Source organism: Nycticebus coucang, chromosome 17 (assembly GCF_027406575.1).
Source record: "Nycticebus coucang isolate mNycCou1 chromosome 17, mNycCou1.pri, whole genome shotgun sequence".
Lineage (NCBI taxonomy): Eukaryota > Metazoa > Chordata > Mammalia > Primates > Lorisidae > Nycticebus > Nycticebus coucang.
The window spans coordinates 62,728,924-62,751,359 of NC_069796.1; the positions used below are offsets into that span (position 1 = coordinate 62,728,924).

Consider the following 22,436-nt stretch of genomic DNA (forward strand, 5'->3'; position numbering starts at 1 on the left):
CCTATGGCTCAGTCGGTAAGGCGCCGGCCCCATATACGGAGGGTGGCGGGTTCAAACCCGGCCCTGGCCAAACTGCAACCAAAAAATAGCCGCCTGTTGTGGCGGGTGCCTCAGTCCCAGCTACTCAGGAGGCTGAGGCAAGAGAATCGCCTTAAGCCCAGGAGTTGGAGGTTGCTGTGAGCTGTGTGAGGCCACGGCACTCTACCGAGGGCCATAAAGTGAGACTCTGTCTCTACAAAAAAAAAAAAAAGAAAGAAAAGCAAGCATCCCCTGTACTCAAAAACAATCTGAAATTAGATTTACAATCACAGACCCACATGAGAGAAAATCTCTATTAAATTCAAGAAGAGGGGAAGGGAGAGAGTTCAGTAGCTTTTCACCCAGTGGGTACAATGCAAGAATATAAGGCACACTCCCTGGGTGCAGGATATAACTACAACTGTGCCTTTTACATGTCGTGTGTAAATTATATAACCTAATGGTTTGTACCTTCATGTTAATCTGGAAAAAGCCTGTGTACTCATGTCAGAGGTTTTTAATAGGCTGTTTTCAAGGATTCCAGCCTCTCAGTTATTATCTTCACAATGCTTTTAGAAAATGCTTGAGGATCAAGGCAAGTTCTGTTACTAACATTCCTAGAAGCTATTCTTATAATTTTTTAAAGGCGCCTACTTCAGGTTTTGCTTTTTGGAAATTTTACTAAGTGACAGCTGCTAATTATAAAGATTAGGACATTCTACAGTTAAAAAAAATCTAATATTCATGATTGCTGTATAAAGGCAATAATTAAAACAATAGTATCATAAACTATATCTTCTTTTTTTTTTTTTGATTGTTTCTTTGATCTCAGTGCTTGTAATTGGTCTGTTCAGGAGCTCTATTTCTTCCTGGCTAAGTCTAGGGAGAGGGTGTGATTGCAAATATTGATCCATATATCTTCTATGATAAAGAAAAGAATTTCTATGTCTAAAGGTTTATGACCAGAACAGCAAAAGATATAGTACGAATCGGCCAATATTGACCCAATGCTGAGAACATAGTATTCCATTCAAAGACTAATATATTTAAAGTGTCATACAAGGAAATGTATTCAAAATCCAAATTTTATAACCAAGTGAAAACAATTTTATTACTACACAGATTTTTATGGGGTATAAAGATATCTACATGTTATACAGATTTCAGTGACTCAAAGTCCAAGGTAGAATAATTTTTTTAACTTAAGACCAGGAAAACCTTAGAAGGTAAAAACAAATGATCATAAAATAAATGCTATTAGAATGTTACTAGTAATTAAAAAAAATGAAGTCCTGATTTTGAGAACTAGTAATCTATCTTCAAAATGTATGCCAATACTAGATAAAGGGGGACAAAAATTAAAGAAATATAGTTGCAGGCTTAATAACCTCAAACTCAGATGCTCTTGATAGATAGTCAAGGCCTCTTTCCATGTCACTAAATATAAAATTGGAAGCAAAATCTTAATCCATACTTAAGGTACCTCCTCTTTTTTTGTTTCTTCAGTATGGTAAGAAATGAATTTACTTTGAGATTTTCTGGAAGATTTATTAAAGTTAGGTAGCACAAAGAATAGAGAACTTTTCTATCTATAATCATCAACAAGAAGCTGAAAAGAACCTATTAGTTTCATTTATCTTGGATGATTTTCTATGACTGGTTACTACTGTCCAAGGAATGAGGCCATGGGGTCATCTGGCCTCTGACGTTTCATTCTATAGGCCTCCATTTCCTCTTCTGTGGGTTCCCGAGTTTCACACATGCTATTGTAAGGCCGCTTCCTCTCATCAATCTGCATGATCTCCTTGACGTGAAGAAGTCGGGCTTCCTCTGCATTCAGTGCCTACAGTGAGTAGAAACAAGTGAGTACCACAGCTCTACATCAGATTCTCTTGGCAGAGTATCACAAGACCACACTGAATATGAATTGCTGTATCAAAAACCTAGACTGCCTAAGAGAGCTTCGGAGCCCTTCCACCGTCAAGCTATATCTAATTACTATTTGGCTTACATGATATTTTCAGAGCACAAAACATCTATGACATTTTTAGTCAATGTTAAAGAAATTTAATAATGAAAACTAAATGAGGTTCATTTTACTGACATGAGCCCACAATGATGCTTCTGTTAGAGACGGCAATTTGGACTTTTCCCCATGGACTTGCTGAAACTTACAAATTATGGATCCAAAAGGAAATTCTTTCTTTGGCAACATGCCAATTACTCTAAAACAACAGCTTTATAGAATATATTTCTTCTGCCCACTAGTGATATTTATTAAATATTCCAATCCAAAAAGAAGGCAATCCTAGACTTATAAAATCGCCTATTATTTAACAATATGAATAATACGACCTGGGTAAATCACCCAAATTCTGGGCCCCTTTCACCATTTTTCTTTTCATTTTTTTTTGGAGACAGAGTCTCACTCTGCTGTTCAGGCTATAGTGCTGTGGCATCAGCCTAGCTCACAAACCTCAAACTCCTGGGCTCAAGCAATCCTCCTGCTTCAGCTGCCTGAGTAACTTGGACTTTAGGTGCCTACCACAGTGCTCTGTTATATTTTTCTAGTAGAGATAGGGTCTTACTCTTACTCAGGCAGGTCTTGAATTCCTAAGCTCAAAGGATCTTCCCATCTCAGTCTCCCAGGGTGCTAGGATTACAGGCGTGAGCCACTGTGCCTGGCCCTTTCAGCATTTTTCATCTAGATAGAACTAGATCAATTTCTAAGGTCTTTATGAAAAAAGAACATAGCTATTTGTCATTTTTACTGTTTAGACTTTACAAAGTACCTTTTTCAATTTTTCATGTTTCTTTTCTTCATCATCACTATCTGAACTGCTCTTTCGATGCTTCTTCTTTTTCTTTTTCTTCTTCTTTTTCTCCTCTTTTAGTTTTTCCTGATGCAGCTGAGAGGGAGGATTGAAATACAGTGTTATTAACATGAAAACAAAGCTATAGTGCAAGTTTTAAAGTCTTCCCTCCAGGTCTTGAAAATTCAGAAATAATGATTATAGACTTACTTCCATAAGGGTTTGAGGCTTTTTTATAGATTCTTCCCCAGTTGTATCATTCATAATACTTTCCTCTGAATTCTGTGGAGAAAAATATATGTAATTTGAGTGTTGTTGTTACTAATCATCTAAGAAAAAGCTAAAATTTGAAACATGACAAGATACGTTTTACACAAAGTTTGTCTTAGGAACTTTGGTAAGAACCAAAGGACCATTACTTACAACAATCTCCTTCCCAGCTTCTCCAGTACAATAGGAATACTTGAAAAAAGAGTGACAGCACTTGTATCCCCATCGGCCTTCTTTCCAGTAGGATCCCCAGATATGCTGCAGAATGAGAGAAACTACTTAAAAATAGAACCTAAACTTAGGAACTTCCACATACTATTAGAAGGAACCTAAAAAAATACAGCCCTATTAAAGATAATTTGGGAGAAAAATCATGGGGATTCAAGGGCTGGCTAACAGGAAGAAGGTGCCCCAACCTCAAGTATATAAGCAGCAGGCACTGATTGCAATTAAAAGGTTTTAAATTCCATTCCTAAAAGCCTATGAAAAAATTTAGAATATCTGACTTCTCTTGAAAAATTAAGGAGTAGGAAATTCTGAGCCCATATTCCCACCTGGCAGTAATTGGCTGTTGCGGAATAGTTGATGCCCTTACTAGACAGGGTTTGTGTGCTCCAGTATGTACTATTTGGCTGGCTCACTTTTCTCATATAGCATCACTGGCCTGACTGGGATGTGTATAAATAGTTGAGTTTTTCACCCTCAACTTAGAGAGACAATTACAATTTGTTTACTTCAGGAGAACAGCAAATGACAACATATGCTTTATGATGTGATACAAGATAAAAGGTATTGCATCACCTATTACTTTTTTTTTTTTCCAAAAGTTGTATTTATTTTAGAAAGGCAGTCATTCCAAAAGAAAGGAAAGAAAGTCTGAAAATACTATATGTGGGTGAATCTAAACGCACAACGACTGCATAAGGCAGTAACAATACATCCTCATTCACAGGATTAAAAAGCAGCTAGAACTACAATCCTGGGCAAAAAAAAAAATCACACAAAAGATAGTGGGTATAATCTAAATTAAAACAGCCAGTTCTCACTTTTTTCCAAGGAGGAGGACAGATGCCAGGGTTAACTTTAGATTCTTAAGTGATATTTGTGTATTGAAGTTTCTAGGCTAAATGTTAAAATAATTAATATTGAGGACCAAATTATAGAGGGAAAAAAATGGAGTGAGAAATAATGCAAGCATCCTAAAAAAGATTCAAAGCAAACATAAATCCACAAACCGGAGTGAGAGATTTCAGGACATAGCTCTTAATAAATGGCAGTCAAACAGGCAAAATTTAAAAAAAATAGGTGAATAAAACTGATTTTTTTTTTTGCAGTTTTTGGTCAGGGCTGGGCATGAACCCGCCACCTCTGGCATATGGGGCAGCGCCCTACTCCTTTGAGCCACAGGCACCGCCGAATAAAACTGATTTAATAGATACATAAAAATCACCACACACAGCATGTTAGATAGTACTAACAATTATTGATTGCCCATGTGGTTCAAAAGCAAAACTTACACACTGCTAGTGGATAGTGTATATTAGTATGCATTTCAGAAAAATTGTGTAAAAGTGAGCAATTACACATATCACTATCCCCCAGAATAATTAACTACAGGTACACATAATGCAATGTGTATACTTCATAACTGTAAAATTGAGTACAAAATAAAAGGTCACAGAATATCACTTAGACCAAGTATAAAAACGTGCCAAATAAAAAGTCACTCAGGGATACATACTCACATAATAAAATAATCATTAAATAGTCAGAATAGTAATGTGATGGGAGGAGACACATAGGTCTTTAAAGGTATTGTTAATGTTCTGTGTCTTAAGCCATGTGGTGGGTACTCAAGTATTCATTTCATGTCCTTTAAGCCATATTTATATAAGGTTTACTTTGATGTATGTGAAATTGTGGTGAGAGTCATAATAATAAAATAAATCTAGATAATATTATTTTAGAAACTTTCTTTTTTTTAAATTTATTTATTTTTATTGTTAAATCATAGCTGTGTACATTAGTGCAATCAAGAAATACAATGTGCAGGTTTCATATACATTCTGGAATATTCTCATCAAACTGTTCAACGTAGCTATCTTGATGGCATTTTCTTAGTTACTGTATGTAGGCATTTGTATTCTAGAAACATTTGATGTCAGCTGCTGAGACAGAGAGCTCTGCTTTGGGTAGAGTGACTAAGGGAATGAGAACTAAAAAGATGGCAACTTTGGAGTCCATGTGGGGGCTGCCTGGGGGTGTGTGGGCCTGAGCCTTAAAGGGCATGCCCATCCCAGCAGATGGTTCATTAGGCTGTGCTGGATGTAAATTCAACAGGAACTCCAAAATGGCAGGATCAAAAGCACCCGTGGTACGGATAGATTAGACATTCTATTTTGCTCCAGTCTCAAGATCTGAAAGCAAAAACCCTAAGAACACTCCTAAGATCTTGTGCAATTTAGGGTAGGTAGAAGGGGGGAGCCCAACTAAAAAGGGCATCTGGGGACCCATGGGATTAACTGGAAGAGCAAAAGCTTTGATCCCCAGGCTGGTGTGGCAGATGACTCAGAGTCCATTTGGTGATAGGCTGGCTCTCACAAATATGACATTGTGCATGCATAGGCTGCAGGTGGCAGCAAATCCCCGTGACAATCTCATAGACCTATCCTAAAAATGCTGGCTCCTCCCGGGGGTGGAGATCACGCCTCTCCCAGACCAAAGTACACCCTGGCAGAGAGGCAGAAAATCTAGAGCTATCAGAAATTCCTTTTTTTTTGCTATTAAATACTCTTGTCAAAGTATTTAGCTTATATCCAATCAAGCCTTTTGACCTGAATTCCTGTTTATAGGACATGTAGAGGACAGAAGATACATGACACTACTAGGAAAGACTAAGTTATATGAAACTACTAGGAAAAACAGAATATGAGACATACAACATAATGGTCTAATGTGTTAAACGGTCACTATCATAAAAATAGGAGATACACTCAAGAAGGAAGATATAATAACCAAATACTGATGAAAATAAACCTCAAGGTAGCATGGACCATAGTGACTGTGGTAGATGTTCTAATTCCTGGTATATGTTGAGGCAAAGCCAGTAAGATCTGAAGGTCAACTGGACATAGGCATGAGAGAGGAGTCAAGCGTGCTTACCAGGTTTTTGCCTGGAACCCCCAAATGGGGAGACATGCAGGAGCAATAATGTGCAGTGTTTCTGGGGTGAAGTCAGGAGACTGGTTTTAGAAATGTTCAAACCTACAAACACCTAGGAAGATATGCTAAGTAGGGGTGAAGTCAGGAGACTGGTTTCTGGGGTGAAGTCAGGAGACTGGTTTTAGAAATGTTCAAACCTACAAACACCTAGGAAGATATGCTAAGTAGCCATTTGGAAACACAAGCCTGGTGTTTAGAAAGAAGTCTGGACTGAAGATATCAATTTGGGAGTTATCTGCATAAAGACAGTAAAAGTAAAAAAAAAAAAAAAAAAAAGACATTACTTAAGTTGTTAAAGAAAAACAGCAATTGATGCCAATTTTCTGAAGTGAGATAATAGTAATGTAGTTATAAAGGAGAATATCCTTATTTTGAGGAGATATGCGAAATCATGTTTATGGATGAAATATGGTATCTGTAATCTCCAAATGTTTTAGTAAAAAATACTATGTGTATATACATATGTGTGCACACATATATATATATAATCAGTGTGCATGCAAACACACACAAATCATATATGGTCCCATGTTAACAATTTTTGAACCTAGATGGTGGTGGACATATAGATAAGTATGATACCATCTTTTCAAATTTTTCTTATTTTTGGCAAAGTTCCATAAAACAGAATAAAAATGTTTAAGAAAACAAAACAGTATAGCAATGGTTAGCTAATGAAGTTGTAAGAGAAAAGTACAATACAGAGTAAAACTAACAAGGGCACAAAATGGTTCTGGTTTAACACATACTGTATGATTGTTGATCTTCACATCCTCCTCATACTTGGAGCAGGCAACAGCCCGTTCCTGTCCTTTGATGACTGTCCCATGTCTTGAGTACTCTACGTAGTCTTCAGTTTGGGCTAAAAGCAACTCAGGTGGAGGGGCATCCAAATGTTCTTGGCCACCATACTAAAAGGAAGTCAGACATTATTCAATATATTTCATAACAAAGATCTGTATTTAAATCTCTGCAATAAGATTCATTTCTAATCAGAAAGAAAAAAGAATATTCTTTACTGGGCTTTGTTAAGAGAAAGCACAGTGGATGGCAAAGCCACCAGATTTTCATAGGCAAATAAAAGATGTCTTTCAGTTGCTATTCATCTGTTGAGTGTGTCAGGTTACAAGATGTCCATAGAAAAGTAAATAAATAAAAAAATAAAAAGATGGCCCAAAATTCCCCTTATCCTTGAATGCACACCCTTTTGTCACATTGCTGATCCTCTCATCAACAGATAAAGTCTGGTACTCTATCCCTTGAATGTGGGGTTGGCCATATTATTTGCTGTGGCCAATGGGAAGACGGAAAATGTGATGCAAACAAAGGCACTTATGCACTGTGGTATACTTTTATGACTACTCTCTGGGGTCATAAGGATGCCAAATAAAAACAGTGGGCTAGCCTACAAGAGGATAAGAGATCATGTGGAGTGGAGATGAGCTGTCCTAAATGAGGTCCCCTTAGGACAAGTAGCCTACTAACTACTAAATACCACAGCAAGGCCATCTTATATATCCGGCCTCCGCTGAACAAGCCCAGACCAGGAGAACCAGCTGACACACAAAACTGTGAAAAAAAATAAAGGTTTATTTTAAGCTACTAAAATTTGAGGTGATATAGTTTTATTTATTTATACTTTTAATGTACAAAATATCTTTCATGAGGTGGTATGTTCTGATATAAAAGCTCAATGATACCAAAAGTGTATAACAACTAAAACAAACAAAGGAAACTACTATTCTTTACCAGTTAAGAGGGAGTATCATTGTATTCCAAATGTAAAACTCATGTTCATTAACTAATAACTTCTCCCTAAGTTCTTTTTTTTTGGAGACAAAGTCTTATTATGTTACCCTTGGTAGAGTGCTGTGCTATCACAGCTCACAACAACCTTAAACTCTTGGGCTTTAGCAATTCTCTTGCCTCAGCCTCCCTAGTAGCTGGGACTAGAGGTGCCTGCCACAATGCCCGGCTATTTTTTTATTGCAGTTGTAATTGTTGTTTAGCTGGCCCAGCCTCAGTGTGTGTGGCCGGCACCATAACCACTGTGTACAGGCACCAACCCGTAAGTAAAGTTCTTTAAAATTCTGGTCAAAATTACCTTTTCCAGGATGCTTTCTTTTTGCTGTTCTTTGAAATCTTCTTTTTTGACTTTGAAGGACTTATATAACAGCTCTAGTTTTGTAGGATCTGCCTGCAGATGCACTTCAGAACCCTTGTCATAGGCTTCCCAAGCAAACACTAGAGTAATCCAAAACATCTTAATGAGCTGGCAGCTACATTATTGCATGCTTCCTGAAAACAAGCTTTAGAAAACAACCTCCAACTTCTTATGAGCTGACAGAAAATGACTTGACATAGAGCAAACACTTACACTGTGTCTGAGCCATTGAAATGGTGTCTCCTGTGTATCTAACAAAGTTATCTCCTGCATAACTCACTCTGTAAATAAAAATTTTTAAATTATTTCAGAGATTGATTTAAGGAAAATTAATTTGTAAAACTGAATCTGAATTACAACTAACACCATCTACAGTTGCATCAGAAAAATATTAACTTTCCCTCATCTTGAAATCTGTAGATTTAACTTGATACTTACTCATCTGGGTTCTTTCCAGCATTGGCATAAGGATTCTCTCTCATTGCTCTAGTTTTTGGATCATAGTAGGCAGAATTTGGATCTAAATTCCTTAAATACTAGAAGAAAAAATGTTTAAAGAATGAATTAATGTTTACTCACAGCAAAAAAAAAAAAAAAAAAAAATATATATATATATATAAAAAATCTCAGCAGACTAGTAAGGAATACTTGAACACAACCAGTCAAATGTGTCTGTATTTCTGGGGTATAAGTGAGAAAAACCAAAATGATATCTCATCTTTCAATTTAGGCTGGGAAGACAGTAACTCTCAAATGGGTATGTTAGGTTGGCAAGACTTACTTTTGCAATATCTTCTCTAATCCTGAGATTCCGGACAGTAATTCGTCTCTTAGAGTCAAAATTCTGTCCAGGCATGTCAATATCATCTGCATATTTATCTTCATCCTCATCTTCACTATTGTGATCTTTTTCCTGAAAGAAAGAAGGGGAAAAAAATAATAAGAAAAAGACAGCATCATCTAGTTCTTTTTATTTCCTGTAACCAGTGTTATTTAAAAAATATTATTTTTATCGTTATTGGCCATCAGAAATTAAAAATTTTAATGTATACCCAGAGATAGCAAATATTTATTACCGTCTGTGAATTTGGTTCCTCTTCTCCCCATTGGTGTTTTGGAGAATTCTGCAACATGAAACAAAAAAAAGAACTTTAATTTTATTCTACTTACTTCACTGATTATTTAATACTTTAAAGATATAGTTAATCTAGCCTAAATATAACTGAAAAAAATTCTCACATTTCTCACTTGTAATGAGCACAGAAATTCTGAATACAAATATACTAATGTGAACAGTTTATTAGCCTGTCTCCAAAGCCAGAAAGTTTCTAGAAAACTTTCATTGATGAAAATTATAATCATAAAATAACATGAAGATTAAAATGATACATATTAATTTGAAAATGTATTAGTTTTCAGACATACCATGTTCATTACATCTTACTAGTTTTTAAATAAGTCCAGAAAAGAAAATGTTACTAGATTCTTGCAATAACTATCTTCAGAGCCAAAACAGACTTTGTGAAGTTGGACAATGAAGCAATCTTCTCAGGGGAAATAATACTGTGATTTAAGGACAGTACAAATTCCTTGCCACAAAGATAAACGTTTCTTTTTTTTGCAGTTTTTGGCCAGGGCTGGGTTTGAACCCGCCACTTCCAGCATATGAGGCCAGTGCCCTACTCCTTTGAGCCACAGGTGCTACACAAAGATAAACTTTTCTTTAGGAGAAACTGTCAGGGTACTTTCTAACACTACAAAATGCCTTTAGTAAAATGGTCAGTATTTCACCATGTCATATTTCATGAAAAGCTTCGAAGATAAAAATGAATACTTTACAACATTAATGAGGGGGTTGGAAATAGGTGTATGGCTATATAGCATATTGTTAGAAGCATAAATCTATAGTTTTTCTGAATGATAGTTAAATAATGTATCATCAAAAATTTAAATATACATATTTACTATATCAACAATTATATTTCTAAGAATTTATCCTAAGGAAATAATGTCAATTATACAAAGATGTATGTATTAGAATGTGATGTGCAGCAATGTGTGTATTATCAAAATACTGGGGAAAAATCAAATTAACAATAGATGACTGCTTATTTACTCACTCAGTGGAACACTGAACAACCATTAAAAGGGATTCTATCCAAGATGCAGATACATATGAGTAATTTCCTGTTTTGTAAAAAATAGTGGGGGAGAGAAGGGGTGGGGAGGAAATAAGTATATCTGCATTTGTTTGTATTTATTCAAGAAACTTTAAAAGGAGGCACAAAATAGGGGAACGTCTATGGGGAGAGGAGGTGAGGTGAGGTGAGGTGAGGTTGGAAACAGGAAAGATAGAAAAAGAATGGAAGACTTTTCACCACTTCTTAAACTGTTTTAATTTTTTGGCAGTACCCACAGCTTAGTGGTTACGGCGCCAGCCATATATCCCCAGGCTGGCAGGTTCGAACACAGCCCGGGCCAGCTAAACAACGATATCTGAAACAAAAAAATAGCTGGGCGTTGTGGCCAGCGCCTGTAGTCCTAGCTACTTGGGAGGCTGAGGCAAGAGAACTGCTTAAGCCCAAGAGTTTGAAGTTGCTGTGAGCTGTGATAGTACAGCACTCTACCAAGGGCAACATAGTGAGACTGTCTCCAAAAAAAAAAAGTTTTAATTTTTGAACCATGTGAATCTATTGAAAGTAAATGTTATAGGTCTATAGATACAGACAGAAGACAAGTTTTTATTGCGTTACATATTGCTAAATATAAAAAACAGGTAATAAATGAGTATGTAAAGAGGAATCCATTTAACTATGTATCCTTACTGAGAAAAAAAATTACACTATGTTTACAACCAACAATGAAGAATATGTTAGGACAATAGAAACAGGATTTTCTCTTTTTTTCATAGTTGGTAATAATTAACAATAATCCCAACAATATCAGCTACCAATTACCAAGTCATCTCCATTTTAGACATGGTAAGCTGAAACTCAAAGAGGCACATTAAGCAGGAGCAGAGCTGGATTTCAGACACCTATCTGATAACTTCTGCTGTTAACTTGCCTAGTAGGTTACCATAGTAACTGCTTATTTGGTAATTACTTTCAGTTTGTAACACATACATGCTAAGCATCCCTTTTAGAAATTTAAACTTGAAAACTCTAAATGCTTATTTATTTGTGCCAAGAATTTGTTAAAAAGAAACTTTTACAACTTTAGTATGCACAGTATGTTTACTCTATTATGTTGACAATAATTTTATTATTTTTTTGAGACACAGCCTCAATCTGTCACTGTGGGTACAGTGCCGTGGCATCACAGTTCACAGCAACCTCCAACTCCTGGGCTTAAGTGATTCTCTTGCCTCAGCATCCCAAGTAGCTGGGACTACAGGCGCCCGCCACAATACCTGGCTATTTTTTGGTTGTAGTTTCTTGTTGTTTGGCAGGCCTGGGCTGGATTCGAACCCACCAGCTCTGATGTATGTGGCTGGCACCTTAGCCACTTGAGCTACGGGCACTGAGCCAGACAATTTTAAAAAAAGAAAAAAATACTGGCTGCAATACTTCCGATTCATATGAAAATTTTTGCCCAGCTATAAAATATATTTTCATTGTGAAAATTACGGAAAATAGTGAAGAAAAAGATTAAAAAAAAAAAAAAAGCACTAACTCTACATTAAATGAAAACTGGTATTCTGTTCTTTATTTCTGTATGATATTATCATAGTTTTTTCACATATCATTAAAATATAATATTATCCAGTGCTGTTAACAGTCTCCAAAAATGCCATTTTAGGAAGTAAATAGCACTCTATCATGCAGATGCATAAGAGCTTACTTAAAATTCTCTATTCCTGACCATTTATAGTATTTCAATATTTTTACTACTATAAAAAATGCTGCAAAATCTTTGTGTATAACACCTTCTCTGAATTCTAGAAAATTCTGTAGGATGGATAGATCCAATAATTTAATTCCAGGAAAAGTGTGTATGCATATACATTATATACTTTATGGCAATATTCTCCCCAAATTGCATCAATTTATGTCCCTAAGAACCATGTAAAAAGGGTCAGTTTTACTCTTTCCCCTCAATATTTCTCTCTTCCTTTTCTAACTGAAGAGATATAAAATGAATTCTTGTTTGAAATTTCATTTCTTTGATTAAAATTTTTTAGTATTTTTTTTTTTCAATAGCCGGGCGTTGTGGTGGGCGCCTGTAGTCCCAGCTGCTCGGGAGGCTGAGGCAAGAGAATCGCTTAAGCCCAGGAGTTGGAGGTTGCTGTGAGCTGTGTGAGGCCACGGCACTCTACCGAGGGCCATAAAGTGAGACTCTGTCTCTACAAAAAAAAAAAAAAAATTTTTTTAGTATTTTTTTTTTTTTTTTGTGGTTTTTGGCCGGAGCTGGGTTTGAACCAGCCACCTCCGGCATATGGGACCGGCGCCCTACTCCTTGAGCCACAGGCGCCGCCCCATTTTTTAGTATTTTTTATTGATAATTTTTATTACTTACAGCCTGTTCTACTAATTTTCCCGAGGCTAATTCTTCTTGGAGTTTCTGGGCTTTCAATGTTCGTTTTGCCTAAAAGAAACAAAAAAAATTAATTTTGCTTAACATTTGAATGGCCACTTAATTTTTATATATTTAAAATGAATAACTTTATATGTTTTCAGAAAAGGTCACTGAAAAAGGTTATCTCTTTGTGATTCCTTATAGCTCTAGACCTATGACTCCAAAAAATACGAGTGTGTAACCAGGCATCAATGTAAACTGAGCCAGATGGCACCAGTAGTAAAATGCAGAGAGCAAACCCTGACAAAAAGGGACACTTACCATGTAATTCCAGAGGACTGACTCTTACCAGGAAGGTCTGGGGTTACTACACATAATATACAATGTTTAAGAAAAGATAAAATTTAGATTTTTTTTTTTTTTTTTGAGACAGAGCCTCAAGCTGTCACCTTGGGTAGAGTGCTGTAGCATCACAGCTCACAGCAACCTCCAATTCCTGAGCTTGAGTGATTCTCCTGCCTCTGCCTTCCAAATAGCTGGGACTACAGACGCCGGCCACATGCCTGGCTATTTCTTGGTTGCAGAAGTCATTGTTGTTTGGTGGGCCCCGGCTGGATTCGAACCTGCCAGCTCAGGTGTATTATGGTTGGCGCCTTAGCTCCTTGAGGCACAGGCACCGAGCCAAAATCTAGATTTTTTTTATATGAAATTTTATGATTTTAAAATATTAGCTTTAGCTAAAAAATGAAGAGGCATTTCTGTCTCAGAAATATATCTATGTATTTTATGAAACAAATTATGTATTCCCCTTCTACCACTACCAAATATTATGTGATGCAACTATAAAATAGTCCACAGGCAAGCTATAGCCTTCAGGCAGGCCATAATTTTCTAACCTCAAAAAGCCAAAAGCTTTGCACACTAACCTATTCTCATGCTTTTAGTATCAATCAAGGAGTAAAAGACAACATAAGAATCAAATAAAAAGAAACTGCTGCCACACAGGGCTAGCACTCTTGTTTATTTCTACTACTCAATATTATAATTACAAGGGTAGCCTACACAGTAGGACTACTATTAAAAAAAAAAATGCTACCATTTTTAAAGTGCTTCAAGCCTTGAAAACAGAGCTGCTAAATTAGAGGTAAAAGCAAAATGACAATTCTTGAAGGATAGCAGCAGGAAAGCAGGGATTTTGCTCACCAGATCAACTTTGGCATATTCTTCTACAATTTTCATGTGTTCTTCTGGATTGTAGCCATTCCAGCGATCCCTCTTCCCATCATAGTCAAACATCAGTTGAGGTTGGACGTGTTCATCTGGAGCTATATTAGTACCTGTAAATTTGGCTCCAACTCGCCGAGGTCTCTGGAAAATAGAAAAAGATTTAATTTTTTCCACAGCCCACCGGAAAGTTTCATATAACCTTTACAGAGTGGGTATGAACGTATCATGAGACTTTATAATTTATTCCATTATCAATTAGTCTTACAGTAGAAAGTGTAGGTACTGAACCAATTCCACTCAAATTATTTAGTTTTTAAAATTCTCAAAGGTGATCTTACCTCAAAGCAGTCTTTCTTTTTGTGTGTCATGGCCCCACAATTTTCACATGCTCCTTTGCGGTACTTTGTAATTATGGAATTCTGTAAGGCATTAACAAAAAAAAAAAGAAAAAAGAAAAGAAAAGAAAATGTCTTATCTGAATAAGTTAGAAATAACTTTGGCTCTCATTACTACTTTGTCCAGTGAAATGATTTGTTAAAGGAAAACCAGTCAGAGGTATCATACATTTATAGTGACAAAGTCTAAGGACTTGAGCAATATAAAATTTATATAAGAATACAGAAATTAAGGTAGTATGCATTGTGAATTCAAAACAAGATGGGTTACATATTGTTTCTACTTTATAGGGTATTCTATGAGAAATTCCTATATGAAGTTTTTAAACTCTCCATAACCATGAGGACATATAAAACAAGTTGCTTCTATACCTCTTTCACTCCCCTCTTGTACCATTCTCCAGATGAGCTGTATTGCTTTTGTTTCTCTGGTTGTGGTCTCTGGTGCTTTAAAGTAGGTCTTTTTGATGGATCAATATACCATGGTACTGAAGAAATATACTGAGGAATATGAGGATTGATGTCTCTGTAATAAAGTTAAAAAAATTTTAAGAATAAAGTTTGCATATGATCAATATCATAATTATTACATAAAGGTATAATCTATATAAATTTACATAGATTATAAACAGAAATAGTGCAGAGGGGAGAAAGAATATGGTTGCTATTTCTATAAAAAAAAGGACAGTTAAAAACAAAGTAGTTTATGTTACAGTGAAAAAATTTTCAATCAAGAAACTAAAAACAGTGATATAACTGAAGGGGGAGAAGGGAGGTAAGAGATATGTGTTGGTGATCTGTATCTTCTATCACAGCAAGAAGTCTTGCTTCAGATAATGTCTAGGGTGAACTGATAAAAATACTTAAATATTCTTATTTAAAAATGTGAACCAGGGGTGGTGCCGGTGGCTCCGTGAGTAGGGCGCTAGCCCCATATACGGAGGGTGGCTGGTTCAAACCTGGCCCCAGCCAAAACTGCAACAACAAAATAAATAGCCAGGCATTGTGGTAGGCGCCTGTAGTCCTGGCTACTCCGGAGGCTGAGGCAAGAGAATCGCCTAAGCCCAAGAGCTGGAGGTTGCTGTGAGCTGTGACACCATAGCACTCTACCCAAGGCAATAAAGTGAGACTTTGCCTCAAGGAAAAAAAAAAAAAGTGAACCAGAACAACTCAAAATAGGTTGAAAAGTAGTCACTTCTGGGGAGTGGACCAGGAGTGGCAAGTGTGGAAAAGGGCTGCTGTTGTTCATTATGAGCCCCTCACTGTTGATTACTAAATCTTAGTCTGCTTGTGAATTTAATAAAAACAAAGATGATGTGAATTATAAAGATAGGTTTCTCTCAAAGCAAAAAGTGAGAAATTGATAAATGAAATGACATGAATTTGAATGAACAGATCATGTAAAACACTTACTTTCCTTCTTCATCAACTTCTGCAGGAGCATTTCCCAATTTTCGCTGTTCTTCTAGCTCCTTCTTCTTTCTCCAATCCTCTCTGGTCATTTTCTTTGGCTCTTCTAAACTCATTTCCTTAGACCCTGACAGGGGTGCAGCATTAACTGCATCTATAGTTGCAGCTGACATGGTTACCTGGTGTCCTCTAAGAAAATAAGTCAAATTTACAGCGGAAATAGGCTTTCAATAGGTCGTAACTAAAACTGCCAAAAAATACATTCTATTTTTGGGTTTTACACAACCCAAACACATATTGTGGGTTATATATACTGTTTCATATGTCCATTATTGTTCAGGCAAAAAACAATAATAGTGGCTCAGCGCCTGTGGCTCAAGTGGCTAAGGTGCCAGCCACATATACCTGAGCTGGCAGGTTTGAATCCAGCCTGGGCCCACCAAACAACAATAATGGCTGTAACCAAAAAAAATAGATGGGCGTCGTGGCGGGTGCCTGTAGTCCCAGCTACTCAGGAGGCTGAGACAAGAGAACCACCTGAGCCCAGGAGTTGGAGGTTGCTGTGAGCTGTGACACCACCGCACTTCACTCAGGGTGACAAAGTGAGACTCTGTCTCTAAAAAAAAATATCTCCCACTTACAGAACACTTCCTGTAAGACACTATTTAGCACTCTACATAGATGATTGTACTCAACCTCCATAATACCTCAGTGAAGTAGGAGCATCCCTGAAGTAGGAATTACGTTTTGATTTTTATAGTGTTTGTAAGGGTCTCTTCCCTTGCTCAAGGTCTCTAAATACTATTGGCACCGTGCCTCCCTCAGTTCTAATTTATAGAGACATACAAACCTATATTTAAAATTTCACAGACCTCTTTCTCTTATATATGTATTGCTGAATCCTTTTTTGTGAATGAATATCTCAAACTTTTCTACCATAGAAACCTTTACTGAGAGTAAACAGGGTCCAATCTCTGTTCTCCTTCGAGACCAAATGTCTGGAACGTTATCTACAATGTCTTTATTTCCTCACCTTCTAGCTTCCTCCTTATTTACTCTAATTTAGCTTCTACTTCCTACCATTCTAAAGAAAGAGCACTAGAAGTGCTAAATCCACTGGACATTTTTCAGTTCTGTTCCTTCCCTTTTTGACACATTCTTATATCTTGGTTTATATGATACTGCATTCTCTTATTTTTTTCTTGCTGCTCCACTTGTCATCCAATTTTGCCCAATTAATGTTAGATTCTTCAAGGCTCAGTCAGCACTTCTTTTGTCACTCTAAACTTGACTAGTGGACAAGCTCATCTATTTTTTTTTTGGCCGGGGCTGGGTTTGAACCCACCACCTCTGGTATATGGGCCAGGGCCCTACTCCTTTGAGCCACAGGTGCCACGCAAGCTCATCTATTTTTAAGGTTTCAATAGCCACAATATACCACTGTTGGCTCTCCAATTTATTTTTTTATTCTAGTGGACAAACTCATCTATTTTTTTTTTTTATTTTTTTTATTTTTGGCCGGGGCTGAGCTTGAACCCGCCACCTCCGGCATATGGGACCGGCGCCCTACCCGTTGAGCCACAGGCGCCGCCCAAGCTCATCTATTTTTAAGGCTTCAATAGCCATAATGTACCACTGTTGGCTCTCCAATTTATTCTTTTACTCCAGACTTTCCACCTGAGCTTTAGATACATATATCCAATTGCTTATTTAACATCTCCACTTAGAGGTCTCAGAGACACCTAAACTGAACCAACACATCCTAACTCAAATTCATGGTCTTTCTTCAGAAATCTCATTTCCTTCCACTCTTCCCTATCTCAATGAAAGATAATGCCATCTATGGCTTGGTGTCTGTAGCTCAGCAGTTAGGGTGCCAGCCACATACCCTGGAACTGGCAGGTTCGAACCCAGCCAGGGCCTGCAACAATGACAACTACAATCCCCCCACCACCGACCCCCAAATAGGCAGGCCTTGTGGCAGGTGCCTGTAGTTCCAGCTACTCAGGAGGCTGAGGCAAGAGAATCACTTAAGCCTAAGAGTTTGAGGTTGCTGTGACCTATGACACCACGGCACTCTACCGGGGGCGACATAGTGAGACTCTGTCTCGGCTCCCCACCCCCCCAAAAGAAAGATAATACCATCTATTTCTTTACATAAGTGTTCCAGCTTATCCTCATTTTTATTCATCAATAAGAATTATTTTCACCTTCTAAATATCATTCCAACTCATCTGCTTGTTTCCATTCTCGATACTACCTTAGTAGGAGTTATTACATTTTCTGACTTACTGGTCTCCTCTGATTCCATTCAACCAATCAGACTGCAGTCTCCAGACTGCAGTGTTTCTTTTTCTTTTTTTTTTTTCCATTTTTTTTTTTTTTTTTTTATTGTTGGGGATTCATTGAGGGTACAATAAGCCAGGTTACAGATTGCATTTGTTGCAGTGTTTATTTTTCAAAACACAAATTTGATCATGTAATGTCCCATTGTCCCAGCTTAATCTCCAATGCAGCACCACTCAAGAGAAAAATAATAACAACCCCTTGAAGTCATTTTATGTTTCCAGGAAGTCGTATTTAAAAATGAAAAAAAAAAGGGTAAAATTACATTTACAAAGTTTTATTTAATCCAATATATCCAACATATTGTATTTCAAATTTCAATTGACATAAAGAAAAATCAACTCAGTCTTTAAAAGTTACTATGATGGGCCAGGTGCAGTGGATCACACCTGTAATCCCAGCACTCTGGGAGGCCAAGGTGGGCAAAATGCCTGAGCTCCTAAGTTTGAGACCAGCTCTGAGCTACAGCAGAGGTTCCCAACCTGTGGGTCATGACCCCTTCGCAACAATGAAAATACATCCTGCATATCAGATATTTACATTATGATTCATAACAGTAGCAAAATTACAGTTCTGAAGTAGCAATGAAATAATTTTATGGTTGGGGGTCATCACAACATGAGGAACTGTATTAAAGGATCGTGGCATTAGGAAGGTTAAGAACCACTGTGCTAGAGTGAGACCTTGTCTCTAAAAATAGCCGGGCATTGTGGTAGGCGCCTGTAGTCCCAGCTACTCTGGAGGCTGAGGCAAGAGAATCGCTTGAGCCCAAGAGTTTGAGGTTGCTGTGAGCTATGGCGCCAGGCACTCTACCGGGGGTGACAAAGTGAGCAGCTGTCTCAAAAAAAAAAAAAAAAGCCACTATGAATTTTAAATTTATTTGGATTAGTGGCATTTCCATTCCACAAATGGCTAATAACTATCATAATGAGTCATGCAGCTCCAATGGATCTTATCATTCTTAATCTAAAACTCAACATCTTTATAACACACTTGTACGGTCCACCATGGTCTGGCACATGTCTACCTCCCAGTTTCACCATTACAATTATCCCCACTCCTTCCTTCTCTACCAATTCCAAAGACCTTTCAGGTCCTCTAACACATTATGTTCCCTGCAGACATTGGGCCTTTATGAAAGTTTTTTGTCAACAAGAAATCCGCAATAGCTAGGAGTCTAGGTGGTGCTCACAGGTGTTCTTCTATCCTGTGCCTGACCTACAGAAAATCTTCACAGAGAAGTTTATGTAACATGAACAGATAATGGCCCAAGTATACAAATACTGTGAAGTGAAAGATTATCTACAATGGTAGATTTAATCATCTACATTAAAACAGCTACAATCTCTTGAGCTTACCATGCATCATCTCATTTAATCTTTAACACATCCTCATTAAGTAGGTCTGATTAAACCAATTTTATGGTAAGGAAACAGGAAAGTGAGACCCTCAGCCAAGGTCACATTCTAGTAAAAAACAAAGATCTTAAAAAACAAGTCTGTCTGATTCCAAAGTCAGTTCTTTAAACCATTATGTTATAATCTCTCCATAGAATCCTGGCTTCTAGGCCTGCGATGTTAAAACTAAAACTGAGTGACCAACCTGAGCCAGAGCAAGACCCTGTCTCTACATTAAAAAAAAAAAAAAATTACGAAAAAAATTAGTGACGCGTTGTGGCACCCACTTGGAGTCCTAGCTGCTCAGAAGGCTGAGGCAGGAGGATGGCTTGAGGCCTAGGGGTTGCAGTAGGCTTTAGCCCAGGAGACAGAGTGCGATCCTGCGTCAAAAACTAAAACAAAATAAACAAAAATTCCTAAAATAGAATAAAGTGTTGTAGTCACCAAGTTGTACTCATTAGATTCCCGCAGTGGAAGGACCTACTTTCTCTAAGTAAAAACAATAATATTTCCCATTTAAGCGAGGGCTTCCTGTAAGAAAACTATTTTGCGCTTTACACAGATGCTATCGTTGAACCTGCATAATACCTCCGTGAAGCAGAATCATCCCTACTTAACGGGAAAAACTGAAGCTCAAAGCTCACTAAGTCTGAGGCTTACTTAAAACAACCGCGACAAAGGGAACACTCCCACAGTTATCTCGACTCTTTCCCTGAAGGCACAGTGTTGGTCTGTCGAGGTACCAGGTCTGTGCCTTTCAACAGCGGCTTCCTCAGTCCTTGTTCCCCGTTCCCTCATCAACCTCGGGCTTACCACTTCCATGAAGATATGTCTAATAATCAGGAGTCTTCCATACACTTTCTGAGGTTTCCCAATTCTCCTCTGCCTGAAAATTCTAAGACTACTGTATTTTCTTACCCGGTCCCACCGCAGCCGACCCCCAAACCATACGACAGAAATGAAGCCAATGTCGTAAAGTTTACTTCCCGACTTCCACTCTCATAGCAGCCACCGCAATAGCGTCCGAATGACCAACACATGCGCACTAACAACTTCCTAGGGCTCAGACTAGCGCCTGCGGAGAGTCTCGCGACATTTCGAGCTGAGCCTATGACTATTATTAATTCCGGGTCTCGGCGTTAAGGTTGAGCGTATTTTTGGCTTCTGCTTGTGGACTCTTCGTTTATTTTAGAATCGCAGAATTCTGTACCCAGAACAGACAGCCGAAGCTACACTGGAGGACTACGAAATGAAGGGGAAAGTTCACGACATAGTAACAGTTAAAATTAGCATGAATTAGTAGCCAGGCTGTGTAATACAACGAGGATATGGTGAACAATGTCTTTACTGTCTCGAGTTTACCTCATCCAGAGTGAGAAAAACACTAAAATAATTATTAAATTATTAGATTGCACTTGTAAAAAGTTGCTAAGAGAACACACGTCACATTTTGGGAATTGTGACAGCTAGCCCTGAAGCGACCTTGTATTTTACAGTTAGAAAAAATTTGCAAGGGGCGGCGCCTGTCGCTCAGTGAGTAGGGCGCCGGCCCGGTATACCGAGCGTGGCAGGTTCAAACGCGGCTCCGGCTAAACTGCAACCAAAAAATAGCCGGGCGTTGTGGCGGGCGCCTGTAGTCCCAGCTACTCGGAGGGCAGAGGCAGGAGAATCGCTTAAGCCCAGGAGTTGGAGGTTGCTGTGAGCTGTGTGAGGCCACGGCACTCTACCGAGGGCCATAGAGTGAGACTCTGTCTCTACAAAAAAAAAAAAAAAAATAGCCGGGCGTTGTGGCAGACGCCTGTAGTCCCAGCTACTCGGGAGGCTGAGACAAGAGAATCACCTAAGCCCAAGAGATGGAGGTTGCTGTGAGCTGTGACGTTACAGTACTCTACTGTGGGTGATAAAGTGAGACTCTGTCTCCAGGAAAAAAAAATTGCAAAGAGGATTTTCGTTTTTGAAAAACAATAGTGTCTATGACATCCCAATCCTCCTTTAAAAGTATTCACACTGATACTTACCTGGCAGGGAAGATACCATGATCACGAAGGTGGTTTTTCCAGGGCGAGGTTTATCCATTGCTCTCCGGATGTGCTGACCCTTGAGATTTCCCCAAAAGTGGGATACTCGACTGCATAATTTGTGGTAGTGGGGGAATGCGTTCGCGCTTTCCCCTGTTAAAAAAAAAAAAAAGTATTCACACTGAAATAAAACACTGAAAAATAACCAGTATTTGGTGGCAGAATTTCCCGTGCAGTTTTGGGGTTTTGGTGCTATCAGTTCTAGTCTTTCCTTCTCCCTGCAAACAATGTGTATTCGTTTTCGAATGTAAAAGTTTTATTGAGTCCTTGCCTCAATAAAAGAAACTAATGAAACAGAATCTAATTTTGTGTGTGTGTGTAGAGACAGAGTCTTACTTTATCCCCCTCTGTAGAGTGCTATGGCGTCACACAGCTCACAGCAACCTCCAACTCCTGGGCTTAGGCGATTCTCTTGCCTCAGCCTCCCGGGTAGCTGGGACCACAGGCGCCGGCCACAACGCCCTGCTGTTTTTGTTGTTGTTGCAGTTTGGCCGGGCCTGGGTTCGAACCTGCCACCCTCAGTATATGGGGCCGGCGTCCTACCCATTAAGCCCCGGGCGCCGCCCCAAATCTAATTT

At 38.1% G+C, this 22,436-nt stretch overlaps 2 protein-coding genes and 1 non-coding gene across 4 annotated transcripts in view; 2 read left to right on the forward strand and 1 right to left on the reverse strand.

The window, feature by feature from the left end:
- The window catches only part of PTTG1 (PTTG1 regulator of sister chromatid separation, securin), a 44,219-nt gene that overhangs the window by 4,740 nt on the left and 17,043 nt on the right, over window positions 1-22,436 (forward strand). The window lies entirely within an intron of this gene.
- On the reverse strand, window positions 1,556-20,799 carry SLU7 (SLU7 homolog, splicing factor). 2 transcript variants are annotated; one of them, XM_053566100.1, is made up of 16 exons: window positions 20,732-20,799; window positions 16,041-16,226; window positions 15,000-15,153; window positions 14,571-14,651; window positions 14,209-14,373; window positions 13,006-13,074; window positions 9,564-9,611; window positions 9,269-9,400; window positions 8,926-9,023; window positions 8,701-8,768; window positions 8,428-8,567; window positions 7,073-7,234; window positions 3,255-3,359; window positions 3,042-3,113; window positions 2,811-2,927; window positions 1,556-1,861 (listed from the first exon to the last, which is right to left on the reverse strand). In XM_053566100.1, exons 2-16 carry the CDS (start codon window positions 16,208-16,210, stop codon window positions 1,682-1,684), a joined length of 1,761 nt encoding a protein of 586 aa, XP_053422075.1. In that variant the 5' UTR covers window positions 16,211-16,226; window positions 20,732-20,799; the 3' UTR covers window positions 1,556-1,681. The 2 variants fall into 2 exon arrangements, with proteins under 2 accessions (XP_053422075.1, XP_053422076.1); XM_053566101.1 differs by having other exon boundaries at window positions 20,699-20,790.
- On the forward strand, window positions 21,791-21,954 carry LOC128569443 (U1 spliceosomal RNA). The gene has a single exon (XR_008375388.1). It is a non-coding gene; the product is annotated as a U1 spliceosomal RNA (small nuclear RNA).